The sequence below is a fragment of the Gobio gobio genome (assembly GCF_949357685.1).
Source record: "Gobio gobio genome assembly, chromosome: 19".
In the NCBI taxonomy this organism is placed as follows: domain Eukaryota; kingdom Metazoa; phylum Chordata; class Actinopteri; order Cypriniformes; family Gobionidae; genus Gobio; species Gobio gobio.
The window spans coordinates 36460961-36481259 of NC_137112.1; the positions used below are offsets into that span (position 1 = coordinate 36460961).

The 20299-nt window shown below is 38.5% G+C and overlaps 2 protein-coding genes across 2 annotated transcripts; one reads left to right on the forward strand and one right to left on the reverse strand.

The window, feature by feature from the left end:
- Positions 1-5522: 5522 nt before the first annotated feature.
- cfap107 (cilia and flagella associated protein 107) lies at positions 5523-13534 on the forward strand (the record flags this gene model as incomplete). The annotated part of the gene is made up of 4 exons (XM_079844428.1): positions 5523-5621; positions 10053-10166; positions 10741-10915; positions 13278-13534. 4 exons carry the CDS (start codon positions 5523-5525, stop codon positions 13532-13534), a joined length of 645 nt encoding a protein of 214 aa, XP_079700554.1.
- Positions 13535-15513: 1979 nt separating this feature from the next.
- On the reverse strand, positions 15514-18616 carry klhdc7a (kelch domain containing 7A; the record flags this gene model as incomplete). The annotated part of the gene is made up of 1 exon (XM_079844261.1): positions 15514-18616. One exon carries the CDS (start codon positions 18614-18616, stop codon positions 16337-16339), a length of 2280 nt encoding a protein of 759 aa, XP_079700387.1. The 3' UTR covers positions 15514-16336.
- Between the last annotated feature and the right edge of the window lie 1683 nt (positions 18617-20299).

Genomic DNA, 20299 nt, shown 5'->3' on the forward strand with positions numbered 1-20299 from the left:
TGAAGTGACAAAACAATAATACCGTAATTATAATCTGCAAAACTTGAAATGGCTCAGCGGTTTACAGCAGAGCAAGTACTGAACACAGTCAAATATTAGTGTCACTGTCACTTGATGATGGATCTGGTGAAGGAAGCTGTCAGTGATCAAAATATTTATTTTCAAGACGTTGAAAATGAGTTTTGAGAATATGCGTGAGATCGCAAATCTGATCCAGATGCAGAATGTACTGGGAAATGAGTTCTGACAAGAACAGTAATGATGGTATAAAACATCTGCTGAACAAACTGAACCCTTTCATGCTCCAAACGAAATGGTAACGAAATATGTTTTATTTTATTCTTCTGTAATTGTTGCTCTAATATCAGGAGTTTTATATATTATCGCGACAGGTATAGATCTCTCCATGTTAGATATGGATCCGGGTCGCTAAAGACCCGAATATGTTAGAATGTTTGGCGAAACAGTCATGCATTTAAGGGTTAAGAGGTTTTTCATGACATTCAAAAATACACCTTAACAATAGAAACGCAACAGTCGGGCTCTGGAAGTAAAAATCTAACATTTGTTGTAACATTTAATTCAGTGAAGATGAGCATATTCTACAAAGTTTAATAGATAACTCTAAAAATAACAGCCGACATACGAAACCATGTGCTCGTGCACAGACAATACCAGACAACTCAAGAGTGAACAGACAGCAACTTAAATACATGGTAAATGAGGGAGATAATGGTGAACACATGTGATGATCAAATGAATTACCATGACAACTAAGAGGAAGACATGCGACTAATGAAAACAAACTGAATGTCCATGAAAACGGAAACAAACTGAACATAACTTTGACAATAGTAGAACTGGGGCCCGTTTCAGAAAGGAAGTATGTTTACCCTGAAATGAGGGAAATTCTGGGTTTTCTGTTTCAAAATAGAAGGTATGTTAAACCCTAGAAAGCAGGGTAAGTCAAGCCTGTTTTTGAAAGAGAGGTAACTTATACTCAGAGTCAGTTACCATGGTAACTTACTCTGTAAACCTAACCTGGTCTGGAGCAGGTTTTCTTCGGTATACCCAGAGTTTCTTTCGGTCTCCTCCCCTTTTTAAAGCGTCAGTGGTGTTTAAATGCATTATTCGTTCATTCACGCTGCACAAATGCTTTTCATACTGACTATTTTTGTCTTATTTCAAGTGCAAATATCTAAATATAAAATCTTAAGTGCACATTTTACTTAAAACAAGTAAAAATTATCTGCCAGTGGGGTAAGAAAAATAATCCTAATGCAAACGGAAACAAGATAATTTTTCTTACCCCACAGATTATTTGCAAAATAAGAAAAGTGCACTTAAATTAGTTTTTCCCCCAGGAAACAAGACTAAATAACTTGTCATTTTTATTATGTAGAAAATGCATCTTGATTTAAGAATCTTTAGATATTTTGACTGGAAACAACAAGACAAAAATATTAAGTAAGAAAAGCATTTTTTTTTGCAGTGCAGGAACATTCATTCATTGCAAATATTTCATCTCAATGCCTTCAAAGTGACAAAAATGGCATGTCCTTTTTTATACAGGATCCTGACCTTCACTTGATAAACCTCTAGATGTAACCTAATAGTTAAAATTTCCTTCAGGATTTCCAGTGGTCAGATGCATTGATGACGTGTATATTCCCATCATCACACTTTCCGAAAACGGATTACTGTATGGAATGGAAGGATGTTAGATGGAAGGAGTAATCCGAGATACATGCTGTAACCACCACCACAGCTGTTAAATAAACACAATTTATTCATTTATATAGTCATCTTTATTTCCTACAAATACTTTATTCTTTTTCCTGTTGGATTTTAATATTCTTCCTCCATCTCTTCTTCATCTGTCAGTGAGTAAAGTCAAATATTACCATAATTAAGAAATGTAACAGGTTGGATCAGAGAACATTTAATTATGTGAAAAGATCATTAGACTATATGCGACAAACTGCTGCAAATTGAAATAGACACTGAATTATATTTATTTAATATGTCAAATGTTTGTAAAGTCATGAAACCTACATTATGTTTTTATACATCATTTTTAGATGCTACCACATTCTTGTAGTTTTGCCTGTGGGATGCCATGAAAATTAAACTAATTAAAAACGTAACTAAACTTAGAATTTAACTTACATATGCGGACGTCTTTTTGTCAGGTGCTGTTGCCATGGTGAATCATAATTTCAGAGCTCCATTGTTCATGGCTTTTCATAGTCGTGGTGCAGGCAGAGTTGATTGAACTACCTCAATTCAGCTGTTGTGAAACCCAAAACTCAGAGTTTCCCATCTCAGGGTAAGTCAACTCAGAGTTCAAGTTTAAACTCAGAGTTGGTTGAACCTCCTTATTGAAAGCTTATTGGGGGTATTCCAGAAATCAAGTTTAATTTACCATCACATAGGCTATACCCTGAACTCCCGGTTGATTAACCCAAACCTTGCTTACTCAAGATATTGCTGGTTCCAAAAATGCGTCAGTGAGTAATTTCAGCCAACCCAGTGTGTGTTCCCGGTTAACACATGATGATTCACCATGAAAACAGACGCTAAGAAATAGCACGCCATTCTAGTTCCCTCTTCTTCTTTTGTTGAATGCCGATTTACATAACCTACTTAGTGCACATCGCCACCTATGGTGGTTGTGCAATCATATTTTCAACCTTTTCATTTAATAAGTAATCTTTATTCACTGAGAATAAGGATTATATTATTTGTTTGATGCTAATTAGTTGAATTACAGAAAAACACCTGAACTTCTCGTGCGCAAAAATGTCACGTGAATAAGCGCACATGTGAAATTTAACATGTTAAAAGCACGTGAAATATGTGGATCACATGTGAGCACATGCACATGTGAAATTTAACATGTTAAAAGCACCTGTGAAATATTTGGATCACGTGACCACGCGCACTTGTGAAATTTAACATGTTGAAAGCACGTGAAATATGTGGATCACATGTGAGCACATGCACATGTGAAATTTAACATGTTAAAAGCACCTGTGAAATATTTGGATCACATGTGACCACGCACACATGTGAAATGTAACATGTTAAAAACACGTGAAATATGTGGATCACATGTGAAACGTGTTTTGCACACGGGAAATGTCTGCTTTTGGAACATTTACACATGTGAAACCCATTGGAATTCCCATGTGAAACGCATAAATTCCCATGTGAAACCCATGAGATCTCATGTGAAACATGTATAAAATTCCCATGTGATCACATGTGAAACACATAAATTCCCATGTGAAACATATTCCCATGTGATCACATGTTAAACCCTTAAATTCCCATGTGAAACATGTAATCACATGTGAAACATATATTCCCATGTGAAACCCATCACATGTTAAACCCTTAAATGCCCATGTGAAACCCATGTGATCACATGTTGAACCTTTAAATTCCCATGTGAAACCCATTTTATAACATGTGAAACATAAAGTTCCCATGTGAAACCCATGAGATCACACGTTAAACCTTTAAATTCCCATGTGAAACCCATGTAATCACATGTGAAACAAAGTTCCCATGTGAAAACCATGAGATCACATGTTAAACCTTTAAATTCCCATGTGAAACCCATGTGAAACAAAGTTCCCATGTGAAACCCATGAGATCACACGTTAAACCCTTAAATTCCCATGTGAAACCCATGTGAAACAAAGTTCCCATGTGAAACCCATGAGATCACACGTTAAACCCTTAAATTCCCATGTGAAACCCATGTAATCACATGTGAAACATATATTCCCATGTGATAACATGTTAAACCCTTAAATGCCCATGTGAAACCCATGTGATCACATGTTGAACCTTTAAATTCCCATGTGAAACCCATGTAATCACATGTGAAACAAAGTTCCCATGTGAAAACCATGAGATCACATGTTAAACCTTTAAATTCCCATGTGAAACCCATGTAATCACATGTGAAACAAAGTTCCCATATGAAACCCATGAGATCACACGTTAAACCTTTAAATTCCCATGTGAAACCCATGTAATCACATGTGAAACAAAGTTCCCATGTGAAATCCATGAGATCAAAACAGGAAGCCTGCTGAAGGAGCCTATAGCCATGTTTCCCAACATTAAAACAAATAATAGAAATCAAGCTTTTATTTGTTTTCAAAATATGCAATACAAATTGAATATTTAAAACAAACAATACAAAACCAAATATCAAAATTATACATGAAAATGTATCTAAAACGCAGATGTATAGGGCGTGTGTATTGTGTGTTTGTGAATGTGTGTTGTCTCAGTCCTCCGTGTCTCCTTCAGCAGGCTTCCTGTTTTGGGATAGAAAAAAGAAAAAAAATCATAGATTAGGGCAGTGCAAACACAAGTCTATCCTGATAAAGTAAACTTTTCTTTCAGGATTGTATCTGTTGTTTTCAAGTGATGACTGGACTATGTATATTGGCAGTAACAAATATATAAACAGCAGGTTCTGCGCATAACTACAGCATGCCCTCTAGAAGCCATCCAAATTGGGAGTTCTAATGACTCTAAGGAGATCTAGGTAAAGACATAGCGTATTCATTCATACCTTGTGTCTGTTGTGATGTAAATAATAAAGTATTAAAAACCAAAGCGTGTTCCAAAGCAGCAGGAAGGACACATATATTATCCTGTCATGCTGTACAATATAAAAAGGTTACGATGTTCACCTTTCTGTTCATCTTTTGAGATCTTTTAATTTTTAAGACCATCTCCGGAGCAGGTTATGTTCAGAGAGTGAGTTGCTATGGCTACTTACACACCCTGAAACTTACCTCCAATTTTGGAACCAAAAGTGGAGGTTTTTCGCTTACTTATATGTAATCATATCAATCCGGGTATGTCGCATAACCTGCTTTCTGGAATACCCCCATGATGTTTAATTTATGTTATTCATAATGGTTTCATCATTAAAGCCATTCATTACACAATCTTGTACCTTTGTCTTTTCGTCTGATTTTCACATTCTTTTCCCTTCAAATTAAAGCTTGTAATAGGATAAATCTTGTCGCTTGTTTATGGCTTATAACTCTTAAAAAGTATTATTATTATTATTATTTAAATGTTAAGTCCCTAAATGTATCAAAGAATGTTGTATTTGATTGATGTTAAGTGTTAAAAGGCTTTTGTTACGTACAAACAATGCTCAATTTGTTCATTGAATCATGAATGATATTTCAGTAAGTGATGCACTTAATATTCCTCCCACATCGCATGTCCCTTGTACAGCCTCGTTTGTATGAGACCGCAGTCTCCTTTGGTGCTACAAGTGAAGCTAATTATCATCATTGCATTTGCATGGTGCGTTGAAAGGAATCTGACGAAACTTCTTTTGCAGCAGCTGCTCCACTAGTGCCAGCACAGCAGTAGTGTTTGATGTATCCATGGCAACAGTGACCATCTAACCCTGTTGGAGGTTTGCAAGGTGTGAAGTACGTTAGTGTTGTGTTTGAAGTTACTATACAGTATACGGCATGCAAAAAATGGAAAAGTGGAGCCAGCCTGGTTGGAAAAATGAGCAGAAGTATAACAACAAAGTACTCATTGGTAATTGGATGGAGGAGAGATTACAAGTAGGTATATTTTTATTTTAAATAATATTACTGTGTTGTGTGGGTATTCTTAACCGATGATAAATATCTTTATGCACTAGTATACATTACTTTTACTATTTCTGCCATCATTTATAATATTAACTAGTAGCCTATGCTGTTCTGAATTTAGTTTTGGCATGAATAATACAGCGTTTTTAGTTGTTTTTATGAATACGTGTGAACGTGGATCTTTTGACAACGTCATCTGTAGCCTAACGTACTCAAACAATGCAAAGAAAAAGCGATTCCGTTTTTACAAGGCCTATATCGTTGTCGTGTAAACACTAGGGATGCCAGGATTCATTGCGTTTTTTTCGGATTTGCATTTAATTCATTTATTTTTCTCTCCGAATTTACCTATCGGTAAGCCCCGTCCCCCTTAACTGTTGCTAACTCGGACAAACCAACGGAGTTTATCCCAAGATGTCTTTGGACACAGAATGTAGCGTATACCCCGTCCGAATGATGGCCACACTTTACTGATGGTTTATCAAGTTATCAATGTCCTTTTTCACTCCAAAAAATCATCGTAAGAGCTGAACAAACAAAGCATAAGAAGTGCGTATTAACGTCTCATTCACAAACTATCTCTCTCCGTTGCACTACCATTAACATACACAGCAAACAAAAACACTCATACAACTAACAGTAAACAAACATACACACAGAGCTTATGACTTATCGGGTGCAGTTAATAACTGGTAACGTTAAACTTTGTATCTGCAAAACAACTCCGATAAACTGTGTGCGAGCTCTCACTTTCACTAACCGTAGACTATAATACCCATCAAAATAGGAGTCCTCCTTAGTAGGACAGATAATGGAGACCTTAAACATATCTAAAATTAAATTAATTTACATATAACCAGTTTAATATGGAGATGCACTGAAATGTAGACCTTCGTGTTTTTGACCTACAGTGTTTCATGACGTGAGAACAGTTAGTTTTTTCGGTTTGTATGTTAGCAGGGACTTTTATCGTAACTTAACGAGAGTATGACAAACAGAAAATCCTCTCAGGATTCCTGGAATCAGTATTACAGTACCCCAGGCACGAGATTTTTGCATTTTTGTAGCATAAACACCATCAAACCGAGTTTAGGATTTTCCAATGTTTCTCTATGGCGCTGAAACCTGGATGTCCGAGTTCCGGTCCCAGCGCAACACTCAACTGCTATTGGCTCATCTGCGTGCGAGGGGAGGGGCTTACTGTTTGAGTGTGCCTGCGAGTCTATGTGCTGATATGAGCAAATATCCAATCCCTTATCCCTATGCATTAAAGTTGGTGTTCAGCCATGCTTGCAATGCTGTTCACACTTTAACAGAGCGGGTGAAGTGAGGAATCACGAAAGTTAATTTTTACTTGCGTTTTAAAGCCTTGCCGGTTAAACAGGGCCGGCCCTGACCAATTTGGTGCCCTAGGCAAGATTTTACTTGGTGCCCCTTGTGTCAAGGTTTAGCACTACACGTTATCAGTCTTTGGAAACACTCGTACTGTTTTATTTTTGTAATGAATTGATGTTTTATTTTTATTTTTGTTGTTTTATATGATGTCCAGTCCATTCTACCCCGTCATTATGTTCATGATATTATTATTATTATTATTTTTTTTTATTTTTTAAAGGCTGATGATAGTCAAACTATACAAAAATTGCACCTATGCCACATTACAGCCTAAACACAAAGAGCAAGAGTGCATCTAGCATTCATGCACAAACTATTCATTGAGAACTAGCAAAAGTGTTTGTTTTCCAGTAGATGGCAGCAATCTTCCACTAAACTATGAGCATTCATGTTTTCACCAGGAATTAAACAGAAATTTAGATATTTAATGTGAATTTTACATAAAATGTTGCTATTTTAAATAAACCTATATATAAATATCATTACTAATTTGGGCAAATACATTTTAAAATTGATATACACCCCCTTAAAACTCCCTTAAAACTGCACAACTGCAGAGTTAAAACATTAGGCTATTAAAAAAGTGATATTACATGCGTTTAATATTTTTATATTATTTATTTTTTACAAAATCACACTGGCTGAACAGAACAGCAGCTTGCATAAAGTTTAAGGTAAATATAACTGGAATTAATTAGCAAACATTAGCATTTTACTACTATGCAATTAAATAAACTGTTCATTAATTTGCCTACATCACTTTACTTCTGTCTTTACACTGCAAAAAATGCTCTTCTTATTTAAACAAGAATCTTTTTCTTGTTTCCTGTCCAAATATCTAAAAATTCTTAAATCAAGGTGCATTTACTAGATAAGTAAAATGACATAAGCCATTTTTCTTGTTTACTTGAAAATAAAATCAAAATGAAGTGAGTTTTTGCTTAAAACAAGCAAAATTATCTGCCAATGGGGTGAGAAAAATTATCTTATTTCTGTTTGGGACAGAAACAAGATTTCAATCAGGAACAAGATTATTTTTCTCACTCCATTGGCAGATAATTTTGCTTGTTTTAAGCAAAAACTCACTTCATTTTGATTTTATTTTCAAGTAGCCTAAACAAGAAAAATATCTTCTGTCATTTTACTTATCTAGTAAATGCACCTTGATTTAAGAATTTTTAGATAAACAAAACACAAATACTAAGTAAGAAGAGCAGTGTAGCCTATCCCTTATCTTCCCTGCTTCAGAGGGCTTCTGTCTTTTTTGACACTACAATTCGGCCATCCGTCATAAATAATCAGGCAACTTACACCGTGTCAACACCTGGAGCGAGCGGCCAAGCACCCTAAAAAATGAAAGCAATCCTGTCTGCGTTGGATGCGGCGAGAGGCGACGCAACACAACAAATTCCCCTAACGATAAACTGATCGCGCGTTGTATTTCTGACGCACTTCAAGATCGGCGGGGGGAGATTGATGAGGCGGACCGGGAAGATGCGGGGGACTTAGTTAAGTTTTTTGCGCTTTATTTGGTAATATTTCAAATTAATATTAATAAAATAGTATCAGTAATACATTTTTGGCGCCCCTATGGATGAGTGGCGCCCCTAGCATTTGCCTATTCCGCCTATGCCACGGGCCGGCACTGCCGGTTAAACATTTAATTTGCGTGCTTATGCACTGTTTTAACATGCGCTTTTCTGAGCGCGAGCACTGAAAGCCTGTCAAACATGTGATTACTGGACTAAGTAGTCTTACTGCGCTAATACTGTCAAATACACACAAGGTTTATTTAAACACAGTCGGTTATGACTAAAGTGAAAGTAAAATCGGCGTGTTTCTGTAATATTAGATGCGTGCAGGTCTTAAATTGACAGCAGCGCAGCCTAGTGAACATGCTGCCGCTTGTCCTTAGGCTTAAAGGGACAGTTCACCTCTAAAATGATGTCATTATTTACTCACTCTAATGTTGTTCCAAACCTGTATTCATTTCTTCTGTTGAACACAGACAGTTGAATACCAGATCTCTATCCCATTAATGTTAATAAAACAACAAAAGACAAAGAGAAAATCAATCACTGCCCTTGACTGAAAAACTTGAATACAGTAGCTTTAATAAGAATCAATGTATATTTTATACAGAAGTCTATGTAATGTTTTATTTTTACATTTATTCATTCAAATTCATACTTAAATGCTGCTGTACAGCTCTGAGCTGCCACTGTAAATATATATATATGTATTTGATATTATACAATACTCTAGGAATGTGTACAAATGTTTTTGAAGTAAAGTTTTAAGTTTAAAGTCTTTTAAGTTAAATAAAGAAAGAGTTGCAATAACAAAAATAGTATTTTTTCTCCTTAATCTCTTGCTGTTCCTGTCGGCTAAGAATAGAATAGCAAAAAACTGATGTGACAAGCCATCAGAACCGAACCGAACCGAACCGAACCGAAAACTGTGGTTAAAAAACCGAGGTATGTATTGAACTGTGGACTAACTGTTGGACCCCTGAGTAAACACCCTTGGCTGATATAAAACAATTCTAAATAATAAAGTTGGATTGAAATTCAAACCAATAATTTTGTTTCTAGGCTATTCAAAACCAACATTTTTTAATTAAAAGTCGCTGATTTATTTTAATATTACATGAAAAAATGCTATAACATATATTGGTGATTTATTTAGAGACGATTCCTAATCACTCTCGTTTCGAGTAGTTAACACACTACTTAAGCACTTGTCAGACTGCAATGTTTAAACTCTGAAAGGGGTGCAGTTTCTCAGACAGTGCTCAGATCTATGCAAAAGTGATTAGCGCCGCTGATCAGCTTGGTCAGCACAGACTGGAGGCAGACAAATGGGATTGATGCAAGTCGTGCTGCAGTCCCCTAGTCAGAAACAGACCTGAGAGAGTACATCTGCGATCAATAAGGGACCGCGAGCTCTGCTGAGCGTGGGATTTGTTTGCTGAGTGTTTCTGTGTATGTGTGTGTGGTGAGACAGTTTGTTCGAGAGGGCAGCAAGACAGCAAACAGCACCAACAGGCTGGACTACACGCCCCACATGTTGCACAGGCCCAATGTTGCCATTCGGCGAAAGGCTCTTCGCAGATCAGAGGTTTGGGACAAATCCATCAGTTCATGCATCATTTACCAAACAGCAAACACACCAGTGGGTAAATCATGTTCGGTTTTGATGACAGATGGCAGGCACACATAGATGGGAAACATGTACTTGAACTCCAAAACATCAGTCCTTCCCTGTTGAAAAAAAAACACAGCATATGTTGATTAGGCATGTTTTGAAGCATGGCAGCTGGTTTGATCTGGTTTATGCTGGTCCTTAGTTGGTCATGATCTGGTTTTAAGCTCATCCTGAGCTGGAGCACCAACTAAGCTCATGACCAACTAAGGATCATCTTAAACCAGCTCAAACCAGCTGCCATGCTTCAAAACATACCTAACCATCATATGCTGATTTTTGTTTTAAGTTTAAGTTTGCATCTTATTGGAACTCTGAACTGTCACTGTAAAACTCTTTACATAATAATGCAAATTTCACTTGCAATTTGACTTGATATATATTAAACATGCTATGTTTTAAGCATTGTAGTTAGCTGTATGTTGTGAATGATTCGTCCTGTCCTTCACTGGTCTGATAAACCATCTCCATCTCCATCTCCATGCTTTAGGGTGTTCCCACAAGGATGTTATTTTCTCATCATGGCATCCCCTCCTCCCACTGCCTGGTGACAAACTATGATGAGTCGTACGGGCGGCAGGCCTCCTCCTCTCTGCCCAAACTGCGCTCCTGGAATTCTGCCAGACTGGCCTGGGTCCCGGAGAGGTCAGATCATCCAGTCCAAGGTATTAAGCATTCCTTTCACTCCAGATGGGTTTTAATGCGGTTCGGCCTGCGTTTTGAATGAATGTTGTAGATAGAGCATCTCTGTAAATCAGTTATTTTAATACATTTGCTTTTATAATTAGTCAAGCGTCTTTTTATTTTGAGCACAGACACAAATAATGTGCATGAAAAATTGATGTCTATTATTTGTCAGTGGGTGATTCAAATAAATAGCAAATAAGGAAACATATATTTTATTACCTAAAACCCGGAACACACCAAGCCGACGGTCGGCCGTCGGGCAGTTCTCGTGCGTCGGCCAACTAAGTTTTCTCGGTGTGTTACTTACCGTCGGCTGACGTTGGTCTTCGTTGGCTATTTTTCAGCTGATTCGACATGTTGAATCGGCGTCTGCGCTTGTCGGTCAGTCCGGCCATCTGATCGTTCTGATTGGCTGTTCTGCTAGCGCACCAGTGCACGAGAGAAACAAAACAGAAGTGACCGTCTGTGGTGAGCGAGATTCGGAGGTGTTTTTTTTATATCCCTGTAGCTCTTCCGGTTTCCAGCCTTGAATAATGAAAACAGATTACTGCCACCAGCTGGTACGGAAAGCTATTTCCTCTTACGCAGGCGCAGAATGGACGTGCTACTTGGCCGTCGGATGTCGAGCCAAGTCCGCAGTCTGCTTTCGTTGCCACTAGTTGGTCGGTGTCGGTTTGGTGTGTTCCTTGCTTAAAATGTTTTGTACAATATCAAAACATTAAACTTCAGTGTAGGCCTATTAAAATATACATTTAAGTCACTGGTAATTCAAGTGTCCAAATGTGCAGTCATGATCTAAATTTGATTTAATTTACAATAATTAGGCTAATACTAAACAGTAACTTACTTTTCACGCCATCAGTTGCACAATCTAATATCCTGGTTCCTGGCTCATTTTGAGCGGATCATTGAATCAGTGTTGTTGACTCAAGAACAGTAGCAATGAATCGGATCAGTCTGATTTACAAATTCAAGAATCAGCTCGTTCATGACATTGCTATCGCATCTCAAAATAAAAATGCTCCGATGAAGTAAGACTTGAAATTTTTTTTTATGTAGCTTGTTACTGTCCACACTGAGTCGCCTATCATTAAAGTGATTCTCACGACTCTTACGATGTGAGGAAATGATTCAAATTGAAGCTGATTCACTCAAAATGACTGCTGTTCTTATGAAAGTTCATTATAGCGATGTCCGATTGACGAACGAATGAATCGTTCTTTTGAGTCATTTTGTGTTTAATGAATAAATTGATCCAGTTTACAAAACGGCTCTGAATAATTCGTTAATGAATCGAACTGGTCAACTTCAAGTTGCTGAATCGATTCAATTAACAGATCTATTTGTTGAGTTAACTATTAATTTAACGCTAAAGTGTAGGATTATTTTTTATAACTAAGCCATTCATCAGCTGATTTCCAAAACAGTAGCCAATTATTTATACACTATTATAGTTTTTATTAATATTTTGAGTAAGCTATTATTTTTACATTTTCAGATTCAGTTTTATGTGCTTTTGTCATTGAATATTAGCCTACTATTTATTTTTAGTTTAGTTTAAGTCCAGTTTGTTTATTTCCAGTTAGTAATCTTATTAGTGCTTCAACTTAGTTAGTTGCCAAAACTACATTTACATTTTTTGTTTGTCTTTCATCTAATATTTATTTTTTAATGAATAAAATGTTTTAATCATTAAAGTTAATGATAATAACCCTGTTCATCATTGCTCTTTTTGTTGAGTCATACTGTTTAGTGATAGCCTGACGTAGATTCTAGTCAGAATATGAGTCTGATACTGCTCCATTGGGCTGTGATTATGAGCCGTGTTTCAACCGAACCAGGAAATACCTCAATTGGATAGACCTAATCAGAGCAACGGAGCGACACATAGTTGTCAACAGAACTCAAACGCAGGCTGGAAGAAGTAGAAGAAAATGAGTGTAAACGATCTTTGACGGGGTTGTAAAAAAGAATTTAAAGATACACTGAGTACAACACGATCATGATTTTCGAGAGAAATAGTAAAAGTGAATGCAAACGCTTTTTGGTGATGTGAATGCTTACTGTTTATCATCTGTCCATCATCGTATAAAGCCCGCCCTGACAATTTCATTGGTCCGAACAGCTTCTGTTCGGGCATAGTTGCTCCACAATGGATCAAGTCCAGACCGAATTTCCCGAATTCAGATGTTGTGGGCAGGGCTAAATTCAGTTGACATCCAGGCTAGTTTGGTGATGCAAGTGGCACAGAAACTACACAGCCTTTTTTTTCTTCTAAATATTTTCTTTTTTGTAATGTCTATTTTTTTTCTCTCTTACCTCCCTGCTTCTTACACACAGGCCCTCCTACTAATTTTGGCTTGGCGGAGTCTTGGCGGGCTCGCATAGAACAACAGCGGGCAGTTGTGCCCACACCAAGCGTGTATATGGCTTCCTACCCTCTGCACCCCATCAGTGCCTTCTGTCATTCTCGCCACGTCAGCATGCTCAAGCGGCTCTCCAGCAGTCAGCACCCTGCCATCCACAGCAACGAGGACCTGGCACTGAAACACAGACCCTGCAGGCAGGTCTCCAGTAATCCAGCCAGCCTGCTGTGACCCTTACCCTTTGTCTCACCACCTTCAGCCCTCCAGTACCACACAGACTGGACTCAGCAGGGGAGAACAGGAGCATTTTGGTGTTTTTGAACCAAGGCAAATAAAAGAGATGCAATGCTGAAATGTGGTCCAAAAATTTACCACTATTTTAAACACGTTTAGCATTAACTGCATTAGCTTCAAAGGGAAAAGCTGAAGAGAAACATTAAAGGGTTAGTTCACCCAAAAATGAAAATTCTGTCATTAATTACTTACCCTCATGTCGTTCGACACCCGTCAGACCTCTGTTCATCTTCAGAACAGAAATGAAGATATTTTAGTTGAAATCTGATGGCTCTGAAAGGCCTCCATTGACACAATGGCACGGTTCACTCTCAAGACCCTTAAAAGGTACTAAAGACGTTGTTACAAAGTCCATCTCACTACAGTGGTTCTAAAATAACTTTATGAATCGGCGACAATAGTTTTTGTGCGCAAAAAAACCCTAAATAACGACTTAAATAGTGATGACGATTTCAAAGCAAGGCATCATGAAGCTTCGAAGCGTTATGAATCAGCGAGTCGATTCAGCAGTTTGGCAGTTTGACACGCGATCCGAATCATGATTCGGCTCACTGATTCATAACGCTTCGAAGCTTCATGATGCCTTGTTTTGAAATCGTCATCACTATGTAAGTCGTTATTTAGGGTTTTTTTGCGCACAAAAACTATTGTCGCCGATTCATAAAGTTATTTTAGAACCACTGTAGTGAGATGGACTTTGTAACGACGTCTTTAGTACCTTTTAAGGGTCTTGAGAGTGAACCGTGCCATTGTGTCAATGGAGACCTTTCAGAGCCATCAGATTTCAACTAAAATATCTTCATTTCTGTTCCGAAGATGAACGGAGGTCTTACGGGTGTCGAACGACATGAGGGTAAGTAATTAATGACAGAATTTTCATTTTTGGGTGAACTAACCCTTTAACTAACACGGATTTCCCAGTGTCTTAGTATTTGGTTTGTCACATTTTTATATTTTATACAAGTTTGTTTAAGACCCGGTGATCATGTTCTCCAGCATGATTTGAGATTGATCCAAAGTGCATCTTGTGCTTCCGTGGAAGAAAGAACATCAGAGTTTATAAGGTTTCAAACTTTTGAACCCCACTGAAATAATAATGGTCTATCAATATTTAAGAGCTACATAGATTTTTCCACCTGACAGACTGTTCTTTCTCTTTCTCTGTTTACTACACGGTGGTGTCAATTTTATGCACACTAGCACAATTTAATGTGCGTGTGAGAAAAAAAAACAGCTTTAGCCTTAAAAATCCTTTTTTTTTTCACAGTAAATGACGTTCTTCATTATCATGTGCACGCAGAATCAACAGTTCGTTTGGACCACAGTGCTAGTTCAGATAGTCATTCATCGACATACTCTAAGGGGACTTTCATAACTCCTATCTCATTAAGTGTTTAATTATGCTGAATCAAAGTGTTTAATTACAAGGAATCGAATGCTATATTTGACGTCCAACCATCTGTGTTCACACTTCTCCTGCTGTGTAGGTTTTATCCCACTGTGTTCTTCTGCTAGCCTTTGGAACGTCCCAACTATGCGTCTTTTTCAGCTTGTCACTGATTTTTTGTGTGGCCTATCAGTTCTGTTGAGAATCCATCAGACCTTGAAATCTCCCCCACATGATGGTGCTAGAGTTACACACAGAGAGCAACGATACATCACGGGGAATTGCATCACAGCACACTCTCCTCTGCATGCCTGCCTTCTTTGATCACATATGCATACTCGATTGTCACGGTGATTGTATTGTATACTTTCATTAACATAAATTGATTATGTGATTGCTTTGCTTTTGACAGCATAATTGCATTTAAATTTAATTAAGATCCTGGTCACACAAACGCCTCTTGCTGCACATTTTGTCACAACTCATTACTTATTGAAGTCTAACACAAGAACCAAGACTTATAATAGATGAATGAATTTTATTCCCAGCTCTTCAGAAGATACAGAAATGAGCATGAAGAGGCAAAGCATTAGATTCTTCCTTTCTTACCCATTAAGTCATTAGTTCTCCCTATAATGTTTAACAGTATACACAAAAAAGATTAACTTTTCCTCTGTACCGTCCAAAGTGTTTCTGTGATTTGCAAAGAACCATACAGTGTTAACATAAAATGTTTGGAGAAATTAGAGACGCCTCTAATTATATAAATTGTACGGAAATCCCATTCTCGTGACAAGACAATAACAGATCATTTACATCATATTTTATATAAAAATATGCTGGTATCATGTACAATTAATCACATATGATATGCCAAGAAACAACTGTGAATATGCAAAAAGAAGAAAGATAAAGCTATGAATATAATTAGCCAGCTCGCATAAATTGTAGTAATGGCAGCCATTCATGTTGTTTATGACGCCATCTTCGCAATTGCAGTTCAGCTTTATTCTACACACAGTATTGATTGGTTAACATTATCCACAGTGTTTCAAAAGCGGTATATTTACTGAAACATTTTAAGCACTTGGCAAGACATTTCCAGGATTTAAAGGTTGATTTAGACAACAGGCCCAAAAACAAACAAATAGCCTTCACTTCGACAGCAGATTTATTTATCAGTAAGTGCTGTAATTGTGATCTAGCACTAGAATAATTGGATGTAATAGCCTTGATATTTCATCTCAATTGCCACCAATTAAGGAAAAGTACATTCCTCTAACATGTGCATAGTATGATCCTGAGTGTCTGTTCTTACCAGGAAACCTTCTTCTCGAAAGCTCTGACCTTGTTTAAACACAAGTTTGTTGAGTGGTCCCGTCAGGCAGCACAAGGATGAATGGAAACAAAATGCCTTTAGCTGGAGATAGCACTTTCAAATCCTGTGCAACAAAGCTTGGAGACACCTCGTCTGCAAGAAACCTCAAGGTAAACTGACGGCTCACGCAGTAGATAATGTTGTCCATAGTCACACACTGAAAGGCAGTGCAATGGGGGAGACGTATCGAGGAGCATTCGTACCACAGTCGGGCCACCGCATGGAAGCGATACACGCTGATGCCCAGAGGATTGACGTCAAAACGGTACAAGAAGTTTCTCACAGCCACGATTTCTGTGGTCTTGTCCCTACTGCCCACAATCATGCTCTCTCGCCATGTGTTGGTCTTGGGATTGTAGCGCAAGAGGGTGTACCTCAATGTGCCCCCTGCAACAAACAGCTCACCATTGCAAGCCGTGGCCCGGTGAGCTACGGCGAACGTTTCGTTAGGAAGGGGTGCCACAAAGGTCCATCGGTTTGTCCTGGGGTCATAGCGCTCAACTGTTGATAGGCATTCCCCTCCAATGGCATAAAGGTGGCCCTGCAGAGCCACGAGTTTGCAGTGAGGCCTTGCCTCATTCATGGGGCTTATTTCCCTCCAAATTGAAGTCATTGGATTGTAACAGTACACTTTCTTTGAAGGGGTCGCTTCACGGTCCAGGCCTTGGAAACCCACAGCGATAAACAGATAATTATCCATGGTGCACATGGCACAACCTTTAGATAACACCTCCTGGGGAATGTGGGTATGAAGATGCCATGTGTCCTTATAATCATCGTAGTAATACATACCGCTGGATGTCTTAACTGATTCAGACTTTAAATCTGTAGACTGTGACAGACATTTACTCCAGTCCGAGGACTCCATATCTGCAACCACTAACCACTTCCTTCCTCTCATGCGTTGTGTTTGGATGTGATCACGCTCCCCTGCTTTCAGCCTGCCAAAGAGGCTTGGGTCTCTGAGGACCTGGAGGTAATTATCAGACATGACACGGAGAGCAGCTTGCTGAAGGGCAGTGTGACCATGTTTTTTAGCAAGTGTTAAAGCCTCCAAGCAGTTGCCTAAATCGAGCTTCCCTGCTAGACTCTCGAGTTCTGCATTCCCCACGTTCTCTGGAATGTGTAAGAATTTTGCTCCGGCGACAGTTTCGACTTGTGGTTCCTCTGGCGCATCCAAGTTTGCTGTATCAGAGTCTAACAGGCTTGAAGGGATGTCACTGCGTTGTGCTGGAGAACAGCTGCGAGGTGTTAAAGCCCTTTTTGTGGGCAAAGGGATTGGAAGCTCTGAGTCAATGGCAGCAGTAAGATAGCTGTCCTGGCGGATGACTACTTGCCTGCTGTGCCTCACAGTCTCCGGTTTGAAAGTTGCGGGAGGCTCGTTAGTAAAACGTGGAGTAATTTCAAGATCTCTCATTATGAATCTAGAAGGTTGTGGACTTGGTGATCTGGAACGGTCCTTGAAACTGGGCAAGTCCAATGATTGTGATTTAAACAAAGTGCTGCTTTCATTTTGACCATAGACGGGACTGACAGACTGAGTGGGGCTTAAATCTGAGATGAAATGAGAAGAGGACTCTATGTAGTACTCATAGATCTTTCCATGGACACCTGTTCTGTAATTCCCATGCCCATCCAAGATAAGGTCAGCATTCTCTACTTTGATTTCTGCTTTTGACTGAAAACTCGAGAACATGCCCTGGTGACCAACGTCCTGCCTCAACTCCCTGCCAACACCGGTACCAGCTTCCAGCTTCTTGACCAGGCACGGGGATCGCCGACCACTAGGACTTCCTGGACCTTTTTCGGTACTGGTTCTATCAGGAAGTTGTAAGGTTAACCTCGGTTTCACATTCTTTGCCTCAATTATATCCTCAATTGTGTTGCTTTTACCCGCAGGTTCCTCATTTGCAGAAATGTGCAGGCTTTCAGGCTGGGCCCTTTCCAAGGCAACATTTTTAAGGCTTTCTTGCGAGGTTTTCTTTGAAGATGGTTGAAAATTATTTTCCCTGTCAGACACCGCCTTTGCAGATTCACTCTGTGGTTCTTGCTCAGTATTGCCGGTGCTGTAGCTTCCTCGGGTTGATTGCGCACCGTTTTGTTGAATTCTTTCAAATCTTTGCCGTCTTTTTCGTGCCCTGGAGCTGTAGAATCTAAAAACCAAGGAAATAAATAGCATGGTGGCCACAGACAGAGTCAGTTTGCCCAGGAGCTGCATGTCAAAGTGCACTCCAAGCAATTCTGCTATTTGCATCTCTGAAGTGAAACCTATGGTGGTCCGCTGGACATTGGATTTTATTTGAAGATTGTTCCCTAGCGTATCCCAGCCAGTGTAGGTTGTAGTTTAGTATCTGCAAGCAGAAGCACACTGTCAGCTGTCTCTCCTCCCACGGGGTGACTAAAAACCTGATCTGTACAACAAGAGTATTTGCATCCTGTGTTCTCTAAGGGCGGGGACCAGTATCATTCCACCTGGTGCAGGTGATCGCTATGAAAACACATCATCACACCAAAGCTTTGGAGGTTTATCTAACCCTTTACTATGCTCCAAGAACTAACATTCTACTGCATTATGCAATTAAAACATACACAATTGTATCAAGTTAGCTTACATATTCTTATATACATAAAATGCGCAACACAACACACCAGAACAAAACATAAGACATGCAAATCACATTGTGAATGGAGTGTTGACTTAGTTTATACCAGAATACCTTGTTTTAATTGGTGATATGTCTATATAACTATGAAAAAAGGATACCATACCCTGGCTATTGCAAACATAATCAGTGGAAATGGTCGATGTAATTTACTTAAGAGGTGGAGTTTGTTGATATACTACATAAATTACAAACATAAGACTATATGACCAGGATGCTGGTGTTTGCACAGTAAATGCCGAGGATCAAAGTTCTTTCCCATGAACATATGACAACAGTGTTGCTGATTAGCAAGGCTTTGAGAGATTATATGAGGTAGCTTTGTATTCGCCAAAGGCATTATTTGCATACTCTTAAAATAAACACTATGTAAACTGTAAGATAGTATAACCTGTAATGCCAACAATATGGTTGACTTGCCATCAGACAACATTATCAGAATAGCAATAAACACTGAATGCTGTCCTTGTGAGACACAGACATTGTTTTGCTATGTGAGCTGTCTTGTAGCTGCACTAAGGAAACCTGAACCAGCAAGCATGCTTACTCCTGAATAATTGACAGAAGTGCCACAAAGGTCTACTACCCCTCTGCCCCTTCTATCATGTATCAAGTGAAGCATTTTGGATCTGGAGACACATTAGATTTGGGAACATGTTGTGGAAAAGAATTGTGAAATAAATAATAGACAAACTCATAGTGAGTGTCAAGTTAATGTCAGACCAAACTAATCCAGATGTACTTTAGCCTTGTTGGAGGTAGTCTATTCCAAAATAATTTGGCACCCAAGGAAGATACTTTCATGGTTTGCTACAGCACAACTAATGCAACCAAAACATATGAATTACAGAAGATATAATAGACTAAGCCAAAGACCTCCGTAATGGATTCCTGGTGATTTAATTTTCTCAAGGGACCCAAACAAAGTAAATCACATCTATTGCCTTCTGATAAGATAACAGGCTATTTTGGCACTTATATAATGAGGTTTCTTGTGGAAACTGATCACTAGTAAAATCTGCAAGCACACATTATTATTAAAGTCATTAAATAAGCAAATTAGGAGTGAAATCTAAAAACACCTTGAAATGTTTGTGATGGATGTTTGATCTTGCAACTTTCACACTTAAATGTGATCATTTTGTGAACAAAATCCAGACATATTCATTATTCATTTTTTAATCAAGAAAATATCCAGAAATTACTGAAGACCATCACATCTATGTCAGAAGCAGCTGGATATATAATATTCATTTCAAATGACCATGAGCGAA